At 30.8% G+C, this 19,469-nt stretch overlaps 6 protein-coding genes across 9 annotated transcripts; 5 read left to right on the forward strand and 1 right to left on the reverse strand.

Moving 5' to 3' along the window:
- Positions 1 to 271: 271 nt before the first annotated feature.
- On the forward strand, positions 272 to 2,879 carry Fntb (Farnesyl transferase beta subunit). Its single transcript, XM_074258218.1, has 7 exons — positions 272 to 429; positions 598 to 786; positions 958 to 1,077; positions 1,149 to 1,387; positions 1,450 to 1,750; positions 1,925 to 2,169; positions 2,477 to 2,879. The coding sequence occupies exons 2-7, from the start codon at positions 676 to 678 to the stop codon at positions 2,664 to 2,666; spliced, it is 1,206 nt and encodes a 401-aa protein (XP_074114319.1). The 5' UTR covers positions 272 to 429; positions 598 to 675; the 3' UTR covers positions 2,667 to 2,879.
- Positions 2,880 to 3,143: 264 nt separating this feature from the next.
- LOC141537319 (V-type proton ATPase subunit e 2) lies at positions 3,144 to 4,165 on the reverse strand. Its single transcript, XM_074258219.1, has 4 exons — positions 3,874 to 4,165; positions 3,738 to 3,785; positions 3,546 to 3,633; positions 3,144 to 3,250 (listed from the first exon to the last, which is right to left on the reverse strand). The coding sequence occupies exons 1-4, from the start codon at positions 3,969 to 3,971 to the stop codon at positions 3,227 to 3,229; spliced, it is 258 nt and encodes an 85-aa protein (XP_074114320.1). The 5' UTR covers positions 3,972 to 4,165; the 3' UTR covers positions 3,144 to 3,226.
- A 399-nt stretch (positions 4,166 to 4,564) lies between these two features.
- Spt (Spitting Image) lies at positions 4,565 to 7,315 on the forward strand. The gene is made up of 2 exons (XM_074258966.1): positions 4,565 to 5,723; positions 5,855 to 7,315. Exons 1-2 carry the CDS (start codon positions 4,754 to 4,756, stop codon positions 7,165 to 7,167), a joined length of 2,283 nt encoding a protein of 760 aa, XP_074115067.1. The 5' UTR covers positions 4,565 to 4,753; the 3' UTR covers positions 7,168 to 7,315.
- Positions 7,316 to 7,633: 318 nt separating this feature from the next.
- On the forward strand, positions 7,634 to 10,278 carry LOC141537782 (neprilysin-2-like). Its single transcript, XM_074258971.1, has 7 exons — positions 7,634 to 7,773; positions 7,832 to 7,885; positions 7,949 to 8,176; positions 8,260 to 8,474; positions 8,537 to 9,443; positions 9,517 to 9,737; positions 9,799 to 10,278. Exons 1-7 carry the CDS (start codon positions 7,662 to 7,664, stop codon positions 10,135 to 10,137), a joined length of 2,076 nt encoding a protein of 691 aa, XP_074115072.1. The 5' UTR covers positions 7,634 to 7,661; the 3' UTR covers positions 10,138 to 10,278.
- A 156-nt stretch (positions 10,279 to 10,434) lies between these two features.
- Positions 10,435 to 14,741, forward strand: LOC141537781 (neprilysin-2-like). 4 transcript variants are annotated; one of them, XM_074258968.1, is made up of 8 exons: positions 10,435 to 11,518; positions 12,054 to 12,278; positions 12,347 to 12,567; positions 12,633 to 12,782; positions 12,852 to 13,590; positions 13,658 to 13,878; positions 13,952 to 14,328; positions 14,443 to 14,741. In XM_074258968.1, the coding sequence occupies exons 1-7, from the start codon at positions 11,299 to 11,301 to the stop codon at positions 14,279 to 14,281; spliced, it is 2,106 nt and encodes a 701-aa protein (XP_074115069.1). In that variant the 5' UTR covers positions 10,435 to 11,298; the 3' UTR covers positions 14,282 to 14,328; positions 14,443 to 14,741. The 4 variants fall into 4 exon arrangements, with proteins under 4 accessions (XP_074115069.1, XP_074115070.1, XP_074115071.1 ...); XM_074258969.1 differs by having other exon boundaries at positions 10,435 to 11,330; positions 11,418 to 11,518; positions 13,952 to 14,741; XM_074258970.1 differs by having other exon boundaries at positions 10,435 to 11,251; positions 11,418 to 11,518; positions 13,952 to 14,741.
- Positions 14,742 to 17,476: 2,735 nt separating this feature from the next.
- LOC141537658 (urea transporter 1) lies at positions 17,477 to 19,265 on the forward strand. The gene is made up of 8 exons (XM_074258780.1): positions 17,477 to 17,488; positions 17,587 to 17,706; positions 17,785 to 17,942; positions 18,024 to 18,141; positions 18,217 to 18,291; positions 18,350 to 18,497; positions 18,622 to 18,806; positions 18,865 to 19,265. The coding sequence occupies exons 1-8, from the start codon at positions 17,477 to 17,479 to the stop codon at positions 19,042 to 19,044; spliced, it is 996 nt and encodes a 331-aa protein (XP_074114881.1). The 3' UTR covers positions 19,045 to 19,265.
- The last annotated feature ends 204 nt before the right edge of the window (positions 19,266 to 19,469 follow it).

Here is a 19,469-nt window from a genome sequence, read left to right on the forward strand (position 1 = left end):
ACTGTCAGTTGGAAACAATAGTTCGATATATCGATACCTCGATAAAGAACACTGAAGTTAGCCGTCAGCTGTTAATTTTAAAAATTTTTTTAACAAATCAATTGCAATAAAAAAATTCTTCCAAAAATTCTTATTAATTTTTACTCGTAAAATTTTTAACTAAAATTTTTTTATTATAATTTAATTAAAATAAAATTAATAAAAAATTATGTCAGTTAACTTCAGTATACTGAAAAGCTTCCTATAGTCAGTTAATAAAAAATAATAACAACAATAATAACAATGAAAAAAATAAAATAATGATAGTAGTTACAATAAGTTTTATAACAATCATAACTTAGATGATAAATAAACAAAAAAAAAAATTGTGTTATTATTATTTATAAGAATTTTTTTTATAAATTCCACGAAATTTTTATAAATTATACAGTAAGTAATTATTGAAATAATAATTGTGTTTTTTTTTTTTTTTTTTTTTTTTTATTAAATAAAATAATTATTGTGGTTGTAAATAATTGATAAATTTTAAAGTTTGTATTTTTTTTCTTTTTTTTTTTTTTTTTTATTAGAAAAATTAATTTATTTTTTTATTTTTAGGTTACATGTTTCGTCGACCGGGAGTTTAAAATTCAGGTTAAAAAAATATTTATTTAAAGAATAAATAGTTGGAGGACAATGTACGAATTTAATAGTGATTTAAGCCAAGAAGGGATGAGGTCCTTTAAAGAATTGTTACTGGTAACTCAAGATGATGAAGATTTTGAGACAACAACTTCGGTTGAACAGGTAAATTTTTTATTTTTTATTTTAAATGCTTTTACAAATTATGACAGAATTTAATTTTATAATTAAAAAAAAAAAAAAAAAAATTACTTTAGTAACTTTTTTAAATAAATATAATTGAAATTTATTAAAAAAATATTTTATGCTAATTTATTTATTTATTTTTTTTTTAAGGAGATTGTTGAAGAAAGTTGTCTGCAACTTTACAAAATAGCTGAAGATCCAAAATTGAGTCGCGGGCGTCATATATCATGGTTAAAAAAATCATTACATAAATTATCGGAGGGTTACGAAGTATATATTTATTTTTATTTAATAAAACAAATGTAAAGAATATTTTAATTGAATAAATAATTTTTTAAAAGTGTTTAGATTGCAGTAGACCTTGGCTCTGTTACTGGTCACTACACGCATTAAATTTACTAGGTGAAAAATTAAACGAAGAAGACAATACAAAAGTAATTGATTTTTTATCTAAATGCCAAGACCCATTGGGAGGTTTTGGTGGAGGTCCTGGTCAATTTCCACATTTGGCTTCTACTTATGCTGCGGTTTGTGCACTGTGTAATATAAAATCTAAAAAAGCCTATGATGCAATCGACAGGTATGATTAAATTAAAAATATAATTAAATTATTAAATAAAACAAATTGTATAATATTTATAGAAAATCATTGGTGCGTTTCTTCCGTTCGTTGAAATTTAAAGACGGAAGTTTTTCAATGCACAGAGACGGCGAGTTGGACATTAGAGGTGTTTACTGTGCGATCGCAGTAGCTAAATTGACAAATGTCTACTCAGAAGAGCTTTTTAAGGGCACGGATGACTGGATTTCCAGATGTCAGACCTGGGAAGGGGGCTTTGGAGGTTGTCCGGGTATGGAAGCTCATGGAGGGTACACTTACTGTGGACTTGCGTCGTTAGTTTTGATGGGGAAGGTTGATAAGTGTAACTTGTCCGCGTTGTTGGTAAGAAAATTGTCTATTTTTGATTTTTAAAAATTAATCGTTTAAATTTTGATATTACGGCGAAAATATTGATCTTAAAAAAAAAATTTTTTTTTAATTTTTTACGACAAAATGTTTTAATTATATAAATTAATTAAATTAACTGTAATTATTAAATTAAAAAAATTTTTTTAGAGATGGCTGGTTAACAAACAGATGAAATTAGAAGGAGGTTTTCAAGGACGCACTAATAAATTAGTAGACGGCTGCTACTCATTTTGGCAAGGAGCTTCATTTCTTCTGATAAATGCAATCCTAGCTAAAGAAAAAAAATATTTCAATTCAAATAATCACTGGCTCTTTGATCAAAAAGCGCTTCAAGAGTATATTCTTGTTTGCTGTCAAAATCCTTATGGTGGATTTTTAGATAAACCAAAAAAGTATATATTTAATTTTTTTATATTACTTCCTCTGAAATCTCTAGATACCTAATTAATTAATGAGCTTGTATCTTGTCAACTATTGACATTTTTAAAAATCTAAGCTCACCCTGAGATTGCACTCGTCAAGACCTTTCATTTGAGTACCCACATCAGTTTTTCATATATTTCATATATTTATATATATTATATATATGTATATATGAAAAATATATCAAAAATGCATGCGGGTACTCAAACGAAAGCTCTTGATGAGTGTAACACAACTAATAAATTTTTTTTTAATAATTATTTATAAATTTTTCAGAAATCGTGATATTTATCATACTTGCTACGTACTGAGTGGATTATCGATAGCCCAAAACTCACCGACTCCGTCAATACTCGGCCAACGGTACATTAATTTAGTCGAATCAACTCATCCACTTTACAACCTTGAGTCTGCATGTGTCACCAAGGCCATTAATTACTTTGAAATACTGCCAATACCTGACTAATAATTAAAATCAATAAAAATTTTTTTTAATTCAAATCGACTTGTTGAAATTATAGAATATTAAAATTAAAATTCTTACGATGGACCAAGAATTAATGAGCAACATTCAAAATGCCAATTAAATTTTACATTTTCACTTTAATGTACACTAATTATTAATTTGTTGTTTAATTAAAATAATTGTAAATTTTAAAAATAAATATTTGAAATTTTATCCATTATTTTTTAAGCTTCATCCTTATAAATAATTTTTTTTTTAAATACTCTATTATTCTTTATTATTTATACATATAATAATTCATTTGAACATTTTTTTTTATAAATATTTTAAACACAAATTAAATGAGTTAATTTCAAAAAAAATAAAATGTACATTTAACATTGTTGATACGGAATGATAATACATATTTTTTCAAACGCTATTTAAAATTATTTACACGTAAATACTTCATTTAATTAATAATGGTAATTATTGTTATTGTTTTTATTTTTTTTTTTTTTCATAATTGGTAAATTAAATATATTTTATTATTTTATTTTAATATATTTTAAATAACATATTTAAGCAGTGATGGTTTTTCCATTCTGTAACAAAAAAAAAAAAAAAATTATTAATTAAAAACAAATAATTAAAATTTTTTGAAATATTAAATTTATTTTTTTTTACATAAAAAAATTTTTATCTTGAAAATAAAATTTAAAAAAAAGCAACAGAATTTTTTCTCAAAAAAATAAACTCTATTTATCTATTTATAAAAAAAAATTCTAATTATTTAGAGCTTCTAAATATGAAACTTTAAGAAATAAATTTTTTTGGCTATCTAATTAATTATTCTAAAAAATTTCTAAAAATAAATTAATAAAATCAATATTGTCTTACCCATTCACGTGCCATCAGTAGTAAAGTGGCATTAGATAGTTTTGGTCCAATCAATGGATTCATTTGTGCCATATAACAGCATAGCCAGCTAAATTAACAAAAATAAATTTATTCACTATAATATAATTCAATTAAAAATTAAAAAATTCGTTTTATAAATTCTTAATAATTAAATAAATAATTTTTACTCACAATAGCCAGCAAGTAAACGCTGTCAGCATCAAAATAACTTGTAGAATCCTAAAAAATTATTTTTTTATCATAATTTATTATAATTATTAAAAAAAAAATTTTTTTAATTTTTAGAAATATTGAGTGGCCAACTTACCCCCGATTAGGGCCCTTGGGAACAAAAAAGGGTAAAACGATTCCAATTACACCCCAAAATAGAGTAAAAATACACACTGGAAGAGCTGCGGCACCCATTTTTATTTAATAACACTTTTGTTTATTTAATCAGCTGTTTAATTAATTTATTATTTATTAACTAAGTGCTCCTGATTAAGTGATTTATTAATTTATTATTTAAATGAAAATTTTTAGTTGGAAAGTAAAATACTTGGGCGTTTTTGTGTAGATAAAATGACGTTAAGTCACATGAGCTGATCACACTCTGAAGTTGCCGCAGTGGAATTATTCTTTCAAAACAGCTGATCGATTACGCGGCAAATTTGAATTTTTTATTTTAAAAATCTTTCTCAATTTTTTTTTTAATTCATTTTTTAATAATAATTAAAATAGAATTGCTTAAAAATTAAGAAGCTTAAAAAAAAAAATTAAAAAAAAAAATTTAATTCAAAAAAAATTCTGAAGGTGACGCGTCAGTAAAAACAACAAAATAATAATTCAAAATGGCGAAAATTGTAAACATAAACAAAAGTCGTTTTTTTTTTTTTTTTTTTTTTTAAGTAATCATTTTAATTAAAAAAAAAAAGTGTAAAATGTTTAAAACAAAAAAAGTTAAAAAAATATGGGAAAATTTTTCTGAAAATTTAAATAATTTAGAAAAATTATTAAGTGACAGTAATGATAATAATTGTGATGATAATTTAATAAATTTAATTAATAATTTATGCAAATTTTCAAAAGAATTAAAATTAATTAAATTTATTGGTGAAAATTGCAAAAAAAATTTAATTAATTTGTTGGATGATTTTGTTTACGAAACAAAAAGCAAGGAGAATTTAAAAAAAAATTTTGTGACCAATATGGACGTGAGTGAGTTGAAAATTAATTTTCGAGATCATTTGAAATTAATAGAAGACAATGAGCACGGAGAATTGTTAAGCAAGGCGAAAAAATTGTTGATAACTTTTGATGAGAAAAAAGAGATGACAGATTTGGAGGTTAGAAAACTAGCGGGTGACATAATTGAAGTAATTGAAGCAGTAAAAATTTACGTAAAGGATTTGTCGTCATGTGCGATGAGAGAAAAGATTATTTTGTGCGTTATGCAGTTAATTTTTAGGTTAAAGTTGTTTGTAAACCTGGCGGAGCAAAGAGAGGGTCCGGAAATTTGGGGTAAAAATTATTTGTTCAATTGTTTGAGCGTTTGTTTGAAAGTAATTGTCGAGTCGATTGAAGAGAAGGATTTTTCTGAGAACGAGGAGCGAGAAAATCACTTTATCTACAAAATGGACTTGGCGCTGGACCTGATCAACAAGATGGCGGACGCGAAACTTGAAATGGCCGCGGGAAATTCAAATTTGAATTTAAAAATTCAGCAGGAAAAAACGGAGCTAGTGGAGGAGCTGTGGACGGTTTTGGAAGACATTTTCAGTCATACGATGGCTATTGCGCAGATTTGTACGCCCGAGCAGTTTAATTTGATGACGGGGATTAGCAAAACTGTGATTTGTGAGTTCGAGAACTGGAAGAAGCAGTTTTTAGCGGAAAAAAGAGATAAAGCGCTGTTTAGTTTGTTCGGTAATGCTTTTGTGGATGCGATCTATCGCCTGGAGAGGGCGGTAAATGTCGCGATGCTCCAGCTGATGATGGAAGTCTTCAGCGAGCCTTTTGCTGCTTTGAAGAAACTTGTCAAGATCTGCGGGAACAGTTTGGAAAAAGAGCGACGCAGGAAGGAAGACTTGGAAAAGGCTGTTGAAGAGTTTGATCTTATCGCCGACAAAGCGCTACAGATTGGGCTCTACGCTGCAGCTTCCTGTGGAAACTCTGCACGTAAGTATGACTTTTTATTATTATTATTATTATTATTATTTTTTTTAATCGATTATACAATTTATTTTTTTCTTTAAATAAAATTAATTAAAATTTTCCACCTTTCATTTTAAATAAATTCAAACTTATAGGTGCATTGAAAATCCGCAACCACATGGCGTCGCTGGAGTCTTTAGACCTGGAACTAGTAGCTTCAATAACCTCATTCTACCTAGAACCGTCAACAGAACTGCGCTCGGCAGTAAAACTCCTAACAACTCAATGGCAAAACGAAATGAACAACCTCCACAAATCGATCGATTTAATTCTGGATCCCTCCGCTTATTGCCAAGTAATCTTGGATGACCTTCAGGAGCGTTTCCAGTTGGTCTCGGACGCCTTTGAGAGCCACCAACCGGTCACCCAGTCCCAGATAAAAATAATAGTCTACCGCGCTTGCGCCCTAGCCTCCCAAATTACCACCGCGGTAGATGATATCGGTCCCGACAGTATCGACAAGCAGACAATAATGACAATCCGCGAGTTAAAGGCCGCCATCTATGAGACCGACGCTGCGGCAAAGACGCTGCTGACCCCTACATCGACGCTTCCGCAACAGCTGAGAGTTATCAAACGCTGTGAGCTCCTAATTAGCGTAATTAGGCGTCTTCAACCCGCTTTGGAGGCCATTAATTCTGAGATTACTTGTTCTTTTATTAGCAGAGCAGATGTCTCTGCTGAGGAAAGCTTTAATTTTATCAAGACTCCTTATTCTGTTAAGAGTTACAAGTCTACTGTTACTATTCAGTTTGATGATGATGATAAAATTGATCCCAGTGATTTCAGCTGCTTGATTCCTTACATTGAACGTGGAAGGACTATGAGATCAGAGTTTTCTGTTTTGTACAAAGATAACCTCGTTGAAGATCAAGACAAAGAAAATTTTACCGGAAAAAAACGAGGTAAAAATTTGGGAGGAAAAATTCTGGAAGAAATTTTTGATAAAAATCAATTGGACAATACAAATTGTCATGGAAATTCAAAGGAAGATGGTAAAAAAATTAAATCAAAACGTAATTTTAATAATGTTAGACAACATTTATTTAACCGCGATGATTATTCTATTATTGGGAATGATGGAGACAAAACTGAAGAATTTGAAGACATAACCTTGGATTTGACGGGAATATTAGAAAATATTTCTGGTTTGATTGAAGAAAAAGAAGAAGAAGAAGAAGAAGAAGAAGAAGAAGAAGAAGAAGAAAGAGATGATGTTAGATCGGTTATTGATGAAGAAATCGATTGCTGCAGAAATTCTAGCATTGATTCTGATGGAAATTTTGTGATTGATGGCGCTGGGGACGCCAGAAGCATCAGCAGTATTGATACTCCAGAACGGATCAGTGATATCAAGAAAATAGATAAGAAAATAGAGAGTTTGCAAAGAAGAGTACATTTTTCCTAATCGCACAAATTATTTGTTTAATTAATAAGAGTTAAGAGTTTAAGCACTTAGATTTAGTATTTTGTACTTTTTCATGTAAAAGTTTCAAGTTATTTAGATTTAAGTTTGTTCAATATAAAATTATTTAAAATAAACATTTTGAAATTAATTGTTCGAATTATTTTGAATTAAGATAAAGAATTTTGACGAATATTGAGAAGACTGAAAGTAAAAAAAAAAAAATTTAAACATTATTTTTACTGAAAAGTTACCTCAAAAATTTTTTAACAAATGGAATTCACAGTAATATTGATATTAAAATAATCTCTTGACACTATTATTAAATTACATAAGTCGTAGTTTGCACAACATGTTTCATTTTAACGTAAACAAAAGCGTTACATTCTTGACATGTGATTCTTGCGTTATAGATAGTAATTTTTTCATATTTCTTCTGGTATAAAACAAACAGTGTCCTCCCATCCGCTTTTAATAACAAATTCACACCAACTAGAATGACCGTGCAAGACAAAAGTATTTTTATCTCGGTCATATTTAAGATTGGAGTGATTTGCTTGATCCTTCCAACGATTTATTCTCGAATTATCGGGCTTACTTCTCCTCTGGGTAAGTTTCTCTGGGAAAAATAGCCATCAATGATATTAATACAATTAATCTATTCCAGGACCGATCAACAAATGCGAGACCGACGAGTGCAAGGCGGAGCGCTTAGAAACTGGTGAGTCAATAGTTCTTCTTAGATTGAAAACTAAATTGAACTAAAAACTCCATTTACTGACAGCTGCATTGATTCTGAAGTATCGTGACAAAAAGACCGCACCCTGTGACAATATCTTACAACATGTGTGTGGGAACTACGAACAATCCGATCAAACTCATAACTACGACTTCATCGAATCCACGAGGACTGCCTTCAAGGACAAGCTTATTGGAGAAGAAATGGAGTGGCTGGATAAATCGCCAGTCTTCAAGCTGATCCATGATTTTTACACTGTTTGTATGGACGAGAGTAAGTCTTGACTTTTATATTTTATATAAGATAAATTACAATGAAATAATTGTAAGAATTCCTTTAATTTCCGTTCCGTGTAGAGGCCGGAGGAGACAAGGCTTGGGAAACTCTAAAGAGCGCGATAAATTCGCTGGGTGGATGGCCAGCAATCGTAGACTATCACTGGAAAGAAGCTGACTTTAATTGGATAGATTTTTCCAGTAACGCTAAGAAATTAGGCTTCAAAAGAGGTCCTTTCCTCAATTGGGCGCCGAAAAATGACCATGATGTTTCTGTTTTGAAATTCTCTCTTGAGGTGAGTCAAAATTTGATTTTTCTTTGATTTTCCTCCGGATTAACAACAAATTGATCACCCAGATGCCTTCATATCTCTTCGAGGAAGGAATAGATCCGGATATAATGTTGCACAGACAAATTTACAACGAGCTTATATTCAAAATGGCCATAGGCTTTGGCCCTACTGACAATAACATCGAAAAGGACGTGGATGACACGGTAGAATTTGAATATGCGTTGTACAACTTGACTCGTTACGACACAGATATTCCCAAGGACATGACGATCGAAGAACTTCAGAAGGAATACCCCAGCGTTGACTGGAGCAAGTTTGTAGAGAAGACACTGACACCTTTCCTGGATGCCGACGATAAGCCGCTTTTGAGTGTCCTCAGTCCGGTTTGTATGAAGAAATTCTTTGAGCTTATGGAAAAGACCCCAAAGCGGGTCCAAAGTACCTACGGTATTTGGAAGGCGGTCCAGTACGCGATTCCTCTTCTGAGAGGAGCTTACCCGAAGATAAGTGAAGAGTTCCGTGAGCTTCTTAACCAGGACGAGATAAACCGCGAAGCTTTTTGCGATGAGATGACTACCAACTATGCTGACCTCGCAGTGGGGAGATTCTACTTGGATCATTTCGAGAGCAGCAAGGAAACTGTCGGCAATATGTTCTCGATTATCAAGCAGAAAATTATTGAGATGATCAAGGAATCCAAGAAGCTGTCGGAAGATGAAAAGAACCAAGGAGTTGAAATCATGGAGAAGATGGACTACACTATTGGATCCTCGAAGAAGTTGTCTGATCTTAAGGAACTGGAGAAGCACTACGAAGACGCTAAGCTTGTGATGGACGACTTCCTCCAGTCGGTTTTGAATATGAATATCTTCAAGATGGTCAAGAGTCACAGCAACAAGCGGAATGCTGAGAAGTATTTTCCGCAGAAGCTTCTTTTATCGGGGACGCCTGAGAACTTCGAGAACCATTTGTGTATGTGGCTTTGCTGCTAAGTCACCTTCAGGATCATCATCAGTATGTCTAGTAATCTTGACGTCTTTTGCAGATATACCGATAAACATGATTCCCAATCTGTTGTTCGACAACAATCTTCCGATGTACCTAAACTTTGGTGCTGGTGGAAGCATGATGGCCCGCGAAATGTTCACCTCAGTAGCACACTTGGGGAAGAAATTCGCTGAAGATGGCAAGGTCATTCCTGATGATCAGTACAAGTGCTTCATCCAGATGACAGACAATATGACCGACCCGATGGTCAAGGAAGCCGTAAGTATCAAAGCTTTCAATTCTGGTGTTCCTTTGTTGATTGGGATTTTTGGTGTTCTAGTTCTTAGAGAGCACGCTGGATGAGATGTTGAGCCTGTATATCGGCTTTCAGGCAGCCTATAAAGCCTATCATCAGTACGTGGCTGAATCTGGCCCTGAATTGGCCCTACCCGAGGTCCCATACACTGTTCCACAATTATTCTGGATGGCTTTTACTCAGGTTTTCTGCTTCGCGAAAGGCCAAGACATTCCCGTTCCCAAACCGTTTGAAGGTTCGGATCTTGACATCATGGAGTATGTGACCATGACTATGATGTCCAATGTACCCCAAATTTCAGAGGACTTTCAGTGTCCCGCTGGCTCTAGGATGAATCCTGAGAAGAAATGTACTTGGTGGTAGACTTTTATATACTTGAATCAATTCAAAGCTTTCATTACATTTTCTTTGCATATATAAATATTAATTTGCAATAAAAATTGTTTCGTAATTTTCCTAAATTTAGGTGGAATAAAATTTACAATTAAAGTAACTGAAGACAAATATTTATAAATTCAAATTTTTAAAAAGAGTAATTATAAATAATTATAATTATAAACATGTTACATAATAGTTACAAATCATAATAAACATCAAACTGATACAATGTATTGAAAAAAAAAAAATGAATTTATTTATTGTTGACAAGATAAATGACCTATTACTCTTGACATTTGTTACAAGCCATACTCCCAAGCTTTGTTCGATAATAACTTCGTTACTTATTAGATTAGATTAACTACACTCAGAGTATATTAGATTAGATCACCGAGTGCTCTGGATAAATAGCCATCGGACACCTTCAATCCAGATATTAGGTTCATTAATGGCAAGGTCAATGCTGCTGCTTACTTTCCCTTTGGGGCAGGACCTAGGATGTGCATTGGAAATCGATTTGCATTAATGGAGATCAAAGTTCTGTTGATCTTCCTGCTGAAAAAGTGTCGGATCAACCCTGCTAGCAAGATATGACTTTGCCGTTGAGGTTGAGCAGGGAGGATTTTACTGTCAAGGCTTAAGGCGGCTTTTCGTTGGATATTTTGCCAAGGAAAAAAGAATTTTGATCTTCTGGCTGATTTTTATCACCAAAGTAAAATTTTAACTATAAATAATTATTTTTAATCAATAAATTAATTCTGACCAAATATTAAGTGTTTTTATTTGTAATCTTAAGTGTTTTAATTTGTAATCATACTGAAAATTATTGAACAGAATAATAATAACTTGACGCAAAAGTCAAGATAAAAAAAATAATCTTGATATTGCGCATCTATGCTTGTATGTTCTCGTTAAGAAGATCTTCATCTTGATTATTATTATTATTATTACCATGCTCTTGAAAATAACATCTGGAATGATGCAACCTAGGATAGTTGAATGGACCACCCACTACTCGAGGGGACCTCAACTAAACAGTCCCCTCTTAGTTTGAGAAGTTTTATTTAGGATAAGATATGAGTGGCAGCGTGACCCAAAGGTTAGTTGAATAATATCCTCCATTTAAGAACGCTTTTAATTTATAATATGACGACTTCAGTGCCTGTTACACGTTGCAAGTATGGAATTAATGATTTTGGTTTATTTATTACTGTGAGATTATTTTTTTTATTAATTATTAATTATTGTTGTGTAATTTTTTGCAGAGGCAATCAGTTGTGGCAAGATACAGTTTTAGGATGTATTGTTGGAATTTTTTTTATCGGTACGAGTGTTGCCGGTGTTGTTGATAACACGCAATACATCAGTAAGTTATATATTTATATTTTTACATTAATGAGTTTGAAAAAAAAATTTTTCATTTTTAATTTGAATTTTTTATGTTTTATTTAAATAAAAATAGAGAAAAAATTGTTACGCACTAAATAATCACAGCTTAGCTTTCAAATACTGACCAGTATTATTTTTACTAGACTGATAATCATTTTTATTTTTACTTTATTATAATAAAGAAAATTTTATCTCCGGCACATTTATATGATACAATGATTTTTTTTAATTAAATTATCATTTAAAAGGTCAAAATTTAAATTTTAGTTGAAGTTATTAAAAATAAAATAGATAGAATACTATTTAAATAAATTACTTTTTAGGTCTTTTTTAAATTAAGTTATTTTTTTAAATTTGAATTTTGGCGGGGCAGTGACGTAGTTCTGGATCCGGTGCGCAGCGCCATCTAACAGATACTTTAGGAACTACATTAATTTTTTTTTTTTTTTTGTTATTTAAAATAAATAAACAGCTTTTTTGTAATATAATAATAATAATTATATTTTTTCTAGCATCACGGATTATAAATTATCGTAACACAAATCACAATCCATGCGAAAATATCTATGCATTTGCATGCGGCAATTACTTAAAAGCGAATGTAACCCCGTCGATCATATTACAGCCAACTCTAGTCGCTAACGACATTACCGACTTGATTCAAAATGTCGGCAGTCATAAAGAGTTAAAGCCTGTAAAACTAATAGACGATTTGTACAAAATATGCATGGACGACAGTAAGTTAACAACTGTTCTTGATACAATTAATCGAATTGAATAAAATAATTAATAATTAATAATTTAGATGCCGTGGGACAAGAAGTTTTGGCGCTACTCGACCGAATTCTCAAAAAGTTGGGCAACTGGCCGGTATTTGAAGACAGCGGTTGGAAAGAGTCCGACTTTGACTGGATTGATTTTACAATAGGGTCCAAGAAATTGGGGCTGGATATCAATTATTTCCTGGACCTGAAACCTTGGCGAGTGATGGAATCCAATAAGACTGTCGTTAAATACATGATAGACGTAAGACTGTATAATTTTAGTTTTTGTTTGATAATTTGATGATTTATGGATAATTTCTTCCACAGATTGCGCCAGCAGAGTTCAAGGGCTCTTCAGATCCTTTAGTAGCAGCTTATGCAAAGTATATCCAAAGCGTGTTTGCCTTACTGAAGAACAAGAAAAATTCTTCGAGGGAAATCAACGAGATAATCGAATTCGAGCGTCAAGTATCAAAAGTAAGCATTTTTTTTTATTAAAATCTGGAGAAAAAATATTAGATTTAATGACACAATCATATTTTCCAGATAAACCTCTACAACTCCAAGTATATCTACACAGAAAAGCTGACCCTTGAAGACCTAATAAAAAAATGGCCGACGATAAACTGGAATGAGCTGATCAGTAACATAATCCTTCGAAACCTAAAAACTCAAGTTAAAATCACGGAAATTTATCTTTGGTCCAGTCAAGCGGTCTCTGATTTTGTCGACCTGGTGCTGAAGACTCCGAACCACGTGAAAGCAAACTATGCCGTGTGGAAGATAATCCAGAAGACGATTCCCCATCTGACCGAAAAGTACCGCGTGCTACACCGGGAGTACTGCTTGGTTCAAAAATGCGAGAACTCGACTCGCGCGCACTCTTGCGTAGGCGTCGTCAAACGACATCTTGCTCCCGCTGTGAACTTGCTGTACGCCAAGAGTCACTACAATAGCGACAGCGAAGCGCTTGTGGCAGACATTATCAGGAATATGAAAGAAGAACTCGTGAAGATGATCAACGACTCCTGGATGTCGCAAGAAGACAAGCAGAAAAATGTTGAGATTGTTAGGAACAAAGAGTTTGTCATTGGATTCAAGGGGAAGGATGATGACTGGGTAATGTTTTATGAAAATTTGGCAATTGATACTTCCAATTACTTGCAGGCTCTGTTAGATTTGGAGCTCTTTGCTATTGAGAACAGGTTCAATGAGACGGATTTCGATGGTGAAGCTAAGAAATTGTTTGAGGAATTCACAGTAAGCAGCTTGTATAGAAAAATTTGTGAGTAAAAATTTGAATACTACATTTTGAGTAATTCAATTATTATATCAATCAATTTTTTTTCCAGATATACCATGGGCAAGCTTAAGAAAGCCATATTTCGACGTAAGCTATCCATTGTACGTGAATTACGCTTACATCGGTTCTTACATCGCTTATGAACTTATCAAAAGCGTCGATAATTTGGAAAACTTCACTAAAGACGTTGACAATGAAAAAGCCGTGTGTTTCCGTAACCAATGGTCTATTATTGACAACTTTAACCTCAACGATCGAACTGCCGCACCGGTAACATCACTAGTGCATAATATCTTAAAAGCTAATCAACAACCTGCATAATAACCTCATAATTACATTCCAGAAAATGTGGATGGCTCTAAACGCGCAAATTATCGCCCAGATGGCCATGAAGATATCGTACCAAACTTACCGACGCGTCACCCAGAGTCTGACGGAGCAAGTGCCATCTCAGTTGAATTACACGAACCACCAACTGTTCTGGATAAACTTGGCTCAGAATTTCTGTGAAGAAAGCCCACAACACGAACCTAAAACGATCGACCACGAGTACACGAGTTTCGAGTTTTTTTTTTCAAAAGCTGTGACGAGTGCTCCGGAAATTTACGACGACTTCAATTGTTCGGATAAATCGTTCGCTAAAAATTACGGAACTTCTTGCAGTTATTTGTGATGATTTCTGTTTACATTGGCGTAGGGAATAATTGATATTTATGCAACGTAATTACAATTATTTGAGTGATAATAAATTTTCACATTTATAAATATCTTTACTATCCATTTGTTCTTAACACTTGAAATTATAATTATTATAATTATTATGCTACATTGAAGGTAGAGAAGGGGAACTAGGCCGCTCTAGACTCAGGAGTAGGGAGCGCTCGACTCTCACTCAAGTTTCAACTCTCGTCCCGTCAACATCTATAAAAACTGTGTTCTCGCTATCAATTCTACGACTACTGCATATATTTCGATGTTATAATATTTTTTTACTCAGAAAATTAATTTTAAAAAATATTGCACGATAGTGTAACAATTTTGGATTAAATATTAAATAATAAAAAAAAAAAATGGTATTGTAAAATAATAAAAAAAATATTTTCAAATAAATTAATTGGAAGAAATTAAATATTTATATAATCTGATGAATCATTGTGAAAACAATTAATGATGTTCCTCAGTTTTTACTGAAAATAAATTCGTAAAGTCGGTACCGGTGATTTTTTTTTTTTTTTTATCTGGTTAAGAAACCGCTATTCGTGAAAATATTTGCTTTTTAATTTTCCAGACTTTATTCACCTGAGTATTAAATACACCCGTATTAAATCCAACAATTTACTATTGCCTTATTATTATATTATTTTTTTTAGTATGCAAGGGATAGACATATATACTCGCAGTCCGAACCCATCGGTGGATGTCCTTGGAAGAGCACTACAATTGGCTTTGGAGAGAGGTCTCGCAGCACCAGATTTCATTCTATTTGATAATAGTTGTTATCTAAGAAGTTAAACAATTGCCAATAATTGCTCCAGAATTTATAAATTTTTAGCAACAATAAATATAACAATAAATTTTTTTTTTCTAAATGATTTTTCAGTATTTTTAAATTATTAAAAATTTTAAATAATTATTAAGATATTTAGAAGGAATGTTATATTAAAGTTTGGGGCCAATTATAAGTCAATACATCACATAGGAAACGGATTAGAACATTTTTGTTGAGTGAAACTAAAAAATGCTGATGAAAAGAAGAAGAAGATGATAACAACAAAGTTCCCTGATTAAAAATATTGATTGAAAAGGATTGAAAATGATGAAATTAGAATACTTTTGAATAATTTCAATTCTTTTTCATATATATATATAGATATACAGTTCACATAGGGTGACTGATTCCCAATACTTTTCAATCAATATTTTTAATCAGGGTTAACAAACAAAAATTTATCGATGAGTTAATATTTATATAAATTTAAAGACTTAATAAATTTGTAATATATTTATGTCATTATTATTTGCAATATATTTTTTGTTTGTTTAACGTCATATGTTTAATATATTTATTATTGTGATATTCCTAATTAAAATATTTTATTATTGCTATTTATATTATTATTATATTAAATATTTAATTAAATAATAGTGCATTGACATTTAATCTAATCTTAATTAAATAAATAATCAAAATTTCTAAATTAATCAATAAATATCTTCTTATCTTTTCTGTATAATAATTAAAAAATCTGTCATTTAATTTCAAACTGAAGAAACATATCATTGATAATAATTAATCAATTAGCAATAAATTAAGATACTACCGATAAAATCAAATTAATTGATTAATCAATAAATATTTAAATGAATAAAGAAGAAATGTGTAAATATTTATTAACAAAATTAATATTTTGTTAGTAGAAGCAAAAGATAATTGCTCAGTGGTCTACTTTTTAAGTGATAATGCATAAATTATCAATTGTATATTACTTTTAAGTTCTACTTACAGTCTCGGTGTTCTAAATTATCACATGGCCATCATTTCACTTGTCACAAGTCAAACACACGCGAAATTACTTTCGATTTTTTGCCATTTAAAGTTTCTTCATTATTTTTTTTCTTCTAATTGCATATAACTAACTTTTATTTCAGTCATCAAAATGGAGAGAAGAAATATGCACGTGGTGTTTATGGGTGACTTTCCGATGTTACGGGAAAAAATAGTGAAGAAAAAAAATAATTCAGGTGTTTGGTTTTTTTTTGGAATTGTTGATTCTTTGCTACGAGGCGTTGGTCAGGTAATTATTTAATTTTTAATAGATAGATAGATAGCTTTTTATTTGTATCACTAAAATAGTGTTTTACAAAGTTTTTATATACATTTTATATATTTCTTCCTTTCATTTTATTTTCTTATTCTATATATATTTTTCCAATTCTTATCTCTATTTTTACTTTCATTTTTCCTCGTCTTACTTACTTATTTCATTCCCTTAATTTTTTCTTTCTTACATATTTTTATACATTTATGGTTACAAATCTTATTAAAAAATATATATTATTTTATGTTAATGTTACAATATTTATTGCTATTTGCTTTACACCATATTATTAATTTTCACTTTCTTTTTATTTACCTTCACTTTCTCTCATTCTCTTTCATTCTATCTTTTTTATAATATTTTCTATTTCTTTCAGCACTTTACATACATTCTTGTTTATTTGACCCTTTGATATTTCTATTATTTTTTCTTTCACTTTACTCTCACTTTCATTTATTTCCCACAGATCGCTTAATATCGCCTTATTTTCGTCCCCTAATTTATTTATTATTTCTTTGCAAGTTAGGATATGTACTATGTTTTCTTCTTTTTCATTACATATTCTACACTTCCAGTCTTTTATTCCTTTTTTACCCGCTCTCGTGAAGTTTCCACATCTCCATCTTGCCCACACTTCTTTTTCGTTACTTTTTATTCCTTTTTCCTCCCAATAATTGTCTGTTTCGTTATCTTCTATTATCTCTTTGTATATTTCACTGAATTTTGACTTTTCTATTTTTTCTAGTTCTTTTTTTTTTATCTGCTCTTTTAATTCTTCTAGTCCTTTCTTTATTTCTGTTTCTATTTCTTCTGTGTCTTCTCTGTTGAATATCTTTTTTATCACATTTTTGCATTTCATTTTCTTCGCTAGTTCTTCCGTTTTTTTTCCCCATCTTGTCGGTTTTTTATTTAATATTCCTCGCATTTCTTCTCTTAAGCATATTCTCGGCCATCTTTCTTCTTCCATTCTTGTTATTTCTATTATATATCGCCAAAATCTTTCTCTTATTACCATTTCTATTCTGTCACTTTTAATTTCCTGATTTACTATGCAACTCGGAGTATTTAATTTTTAATATTAAAATTATTATTCTGCATGTACTCAATTCTTCTTTCAATTTAATTAAAATTATCTTATTTAATTTAATTTAATGTAAAGGTTATCTTCGCAAATAACCCAGTGAGTGGTTTATTAATATCACTAGCTTTAATAACAACAACTCCAGAGGTTATGTTAGTCGGTCTTCTCACTGGATTCCTCGGATTAACAATTTCCATGGTAGTAAATCAATCAAAACAAACTAAAAAAAAAAAAAAAAAAAATTATTTTTCATTAATTTGTTATTTTTTTCGACAGTTAATACAAGAACCACTACAAAACATTGAAAACGGGCTTACTGTTTACAACCCAGTACTAGTTGGCGTCATAACTTACGCACTGTTTCCATTAAACTACAACAATGGCCGGTGGGATTCATTTTCTATTCTTCTGACATTTATCGCCGTTATTGTAAGGTTAGTAATCATTCAATAATAATTAACAATTAATAATTATTAATTAATATATCAATTGATTTTACTAATTTATATTTTCAGCGTTTATTTAACTCGTTCTTTAGCACGTGAGGATTTTCCATGCGTGACAATTCCTTTCAATGTTATCGAAGTCATTATCTTCGCCATCTTGATCAACAAAGACCCATCAGACACAATAGTTAAGTATACTATTGTCAATTGTCGGCCGAAAACTAACCTGAAAATTTGTAAAATTTTTTAAATAATTTTACAGGCCGCGGATAATTTGCTAAACACCACCAAAGAAGAAATTTATACAAGAAATGAAACAAACTTAAACTGGGGACTGGTAAAGTTACAATTTTGATAAATAATTTTTTAAATAATTTAATTATTAATTATTAAAGGTATTTCGTGGGACAGTAGTATCAGCCTCGCAAGTGTATGGCGTCGATAATGTAGCGGCTTCGTCGATAATATACTTGGCGCTGCTGATTTATTCTCCAGTGAGCGCCATCTTCTCTGTGATTGGTTCACTACTAGGCTCTTTGATTGGTAAGTATGTGTGAAGAAATCTTCGTCGGAAGAAATCATTATCATCACCATATTTTTTATTATTTTCATCATCTTCAAATAATTAACTGACAAAAAATTATACTAAAGAATAAACATATCCCAGCTTTAGGTCTCGATGAACCTTACAAAGCAATTTACTCAGGCTTATGGGGTTACAATAGTTTTCTGACCAGTGCTGCCTTCGGTGGATTGTTCGTAATCTTAAATCAGCAAACCCTGCCATTAACCCTAGCATCAGTGACTTTTACCGTGGCCGTACAATATATACTTCAGAAACTGTTCACTCAGGTAAAAAGCTAACCACAAAATTGAACAATAAATAATTTATTAAAATTTTTTTCCTTAGTTTGGTCTTCCTGTATTCACATTACCGTTCGTAATAACCTTCGCCGTGTTTTTGGGGGTTAGAAAGCCTTCCGGAATGTTCATAAAACCAGATGGCGTGACGTTTCCCGAAGATCAACGGCGGAACTATTTAAACAGTCTAGTTCGCAGTTCGAGTCCCGCTCAAAGTATTTCAGATTAATTTTTTTTTTTTATTGACAATTATTGATAGTAAGCTACTGAATAAAATTTTTAATATTTAATAATAAATAGTAAGAAAATAATCTTTAAAAAAATTTAATATAATATTGAAGGAAAAATTTAGATTATTCTCGGGAAGAAATATATTTTTTAGAAAAAAATTATTCCATCTATAAAAATTTATATGTGGGTTGGTATTTAATGTGTTTAGTGTCAAATATATTTTAAATGTTTTGGAAATTTTAAAATAATTCAACAGTTACGATATTTCAATTAAAAATAAATTTTAAAAATAAAAGTGTTAATCACTTTAATTAAAAGAATAATAAAGTCATTAATTTATATTTAAAAACTATTTTAGGAGTAGTTTCACAATGCTTTAATAGTATATAAGTACGATGGAATTATTTATTATTAGTTTATTTT

The sequence above is a fragment of the Cotesia typhae genome, unplaced genomic scaffold, assembly GCF_013202065.1.
Source record: "Cotesia typhae breed Kobodo isofemale line unplaced genomic scaffold, CoteBio_Ctyphae scaffold_91, whole genome shotgun sequence".
Lineage (NCBI taxonomy): Eukaryota > Metazoa > Arthropoda > Insecta > Hymenoptera > Braconidae > Cotesia > Cotesia typhae.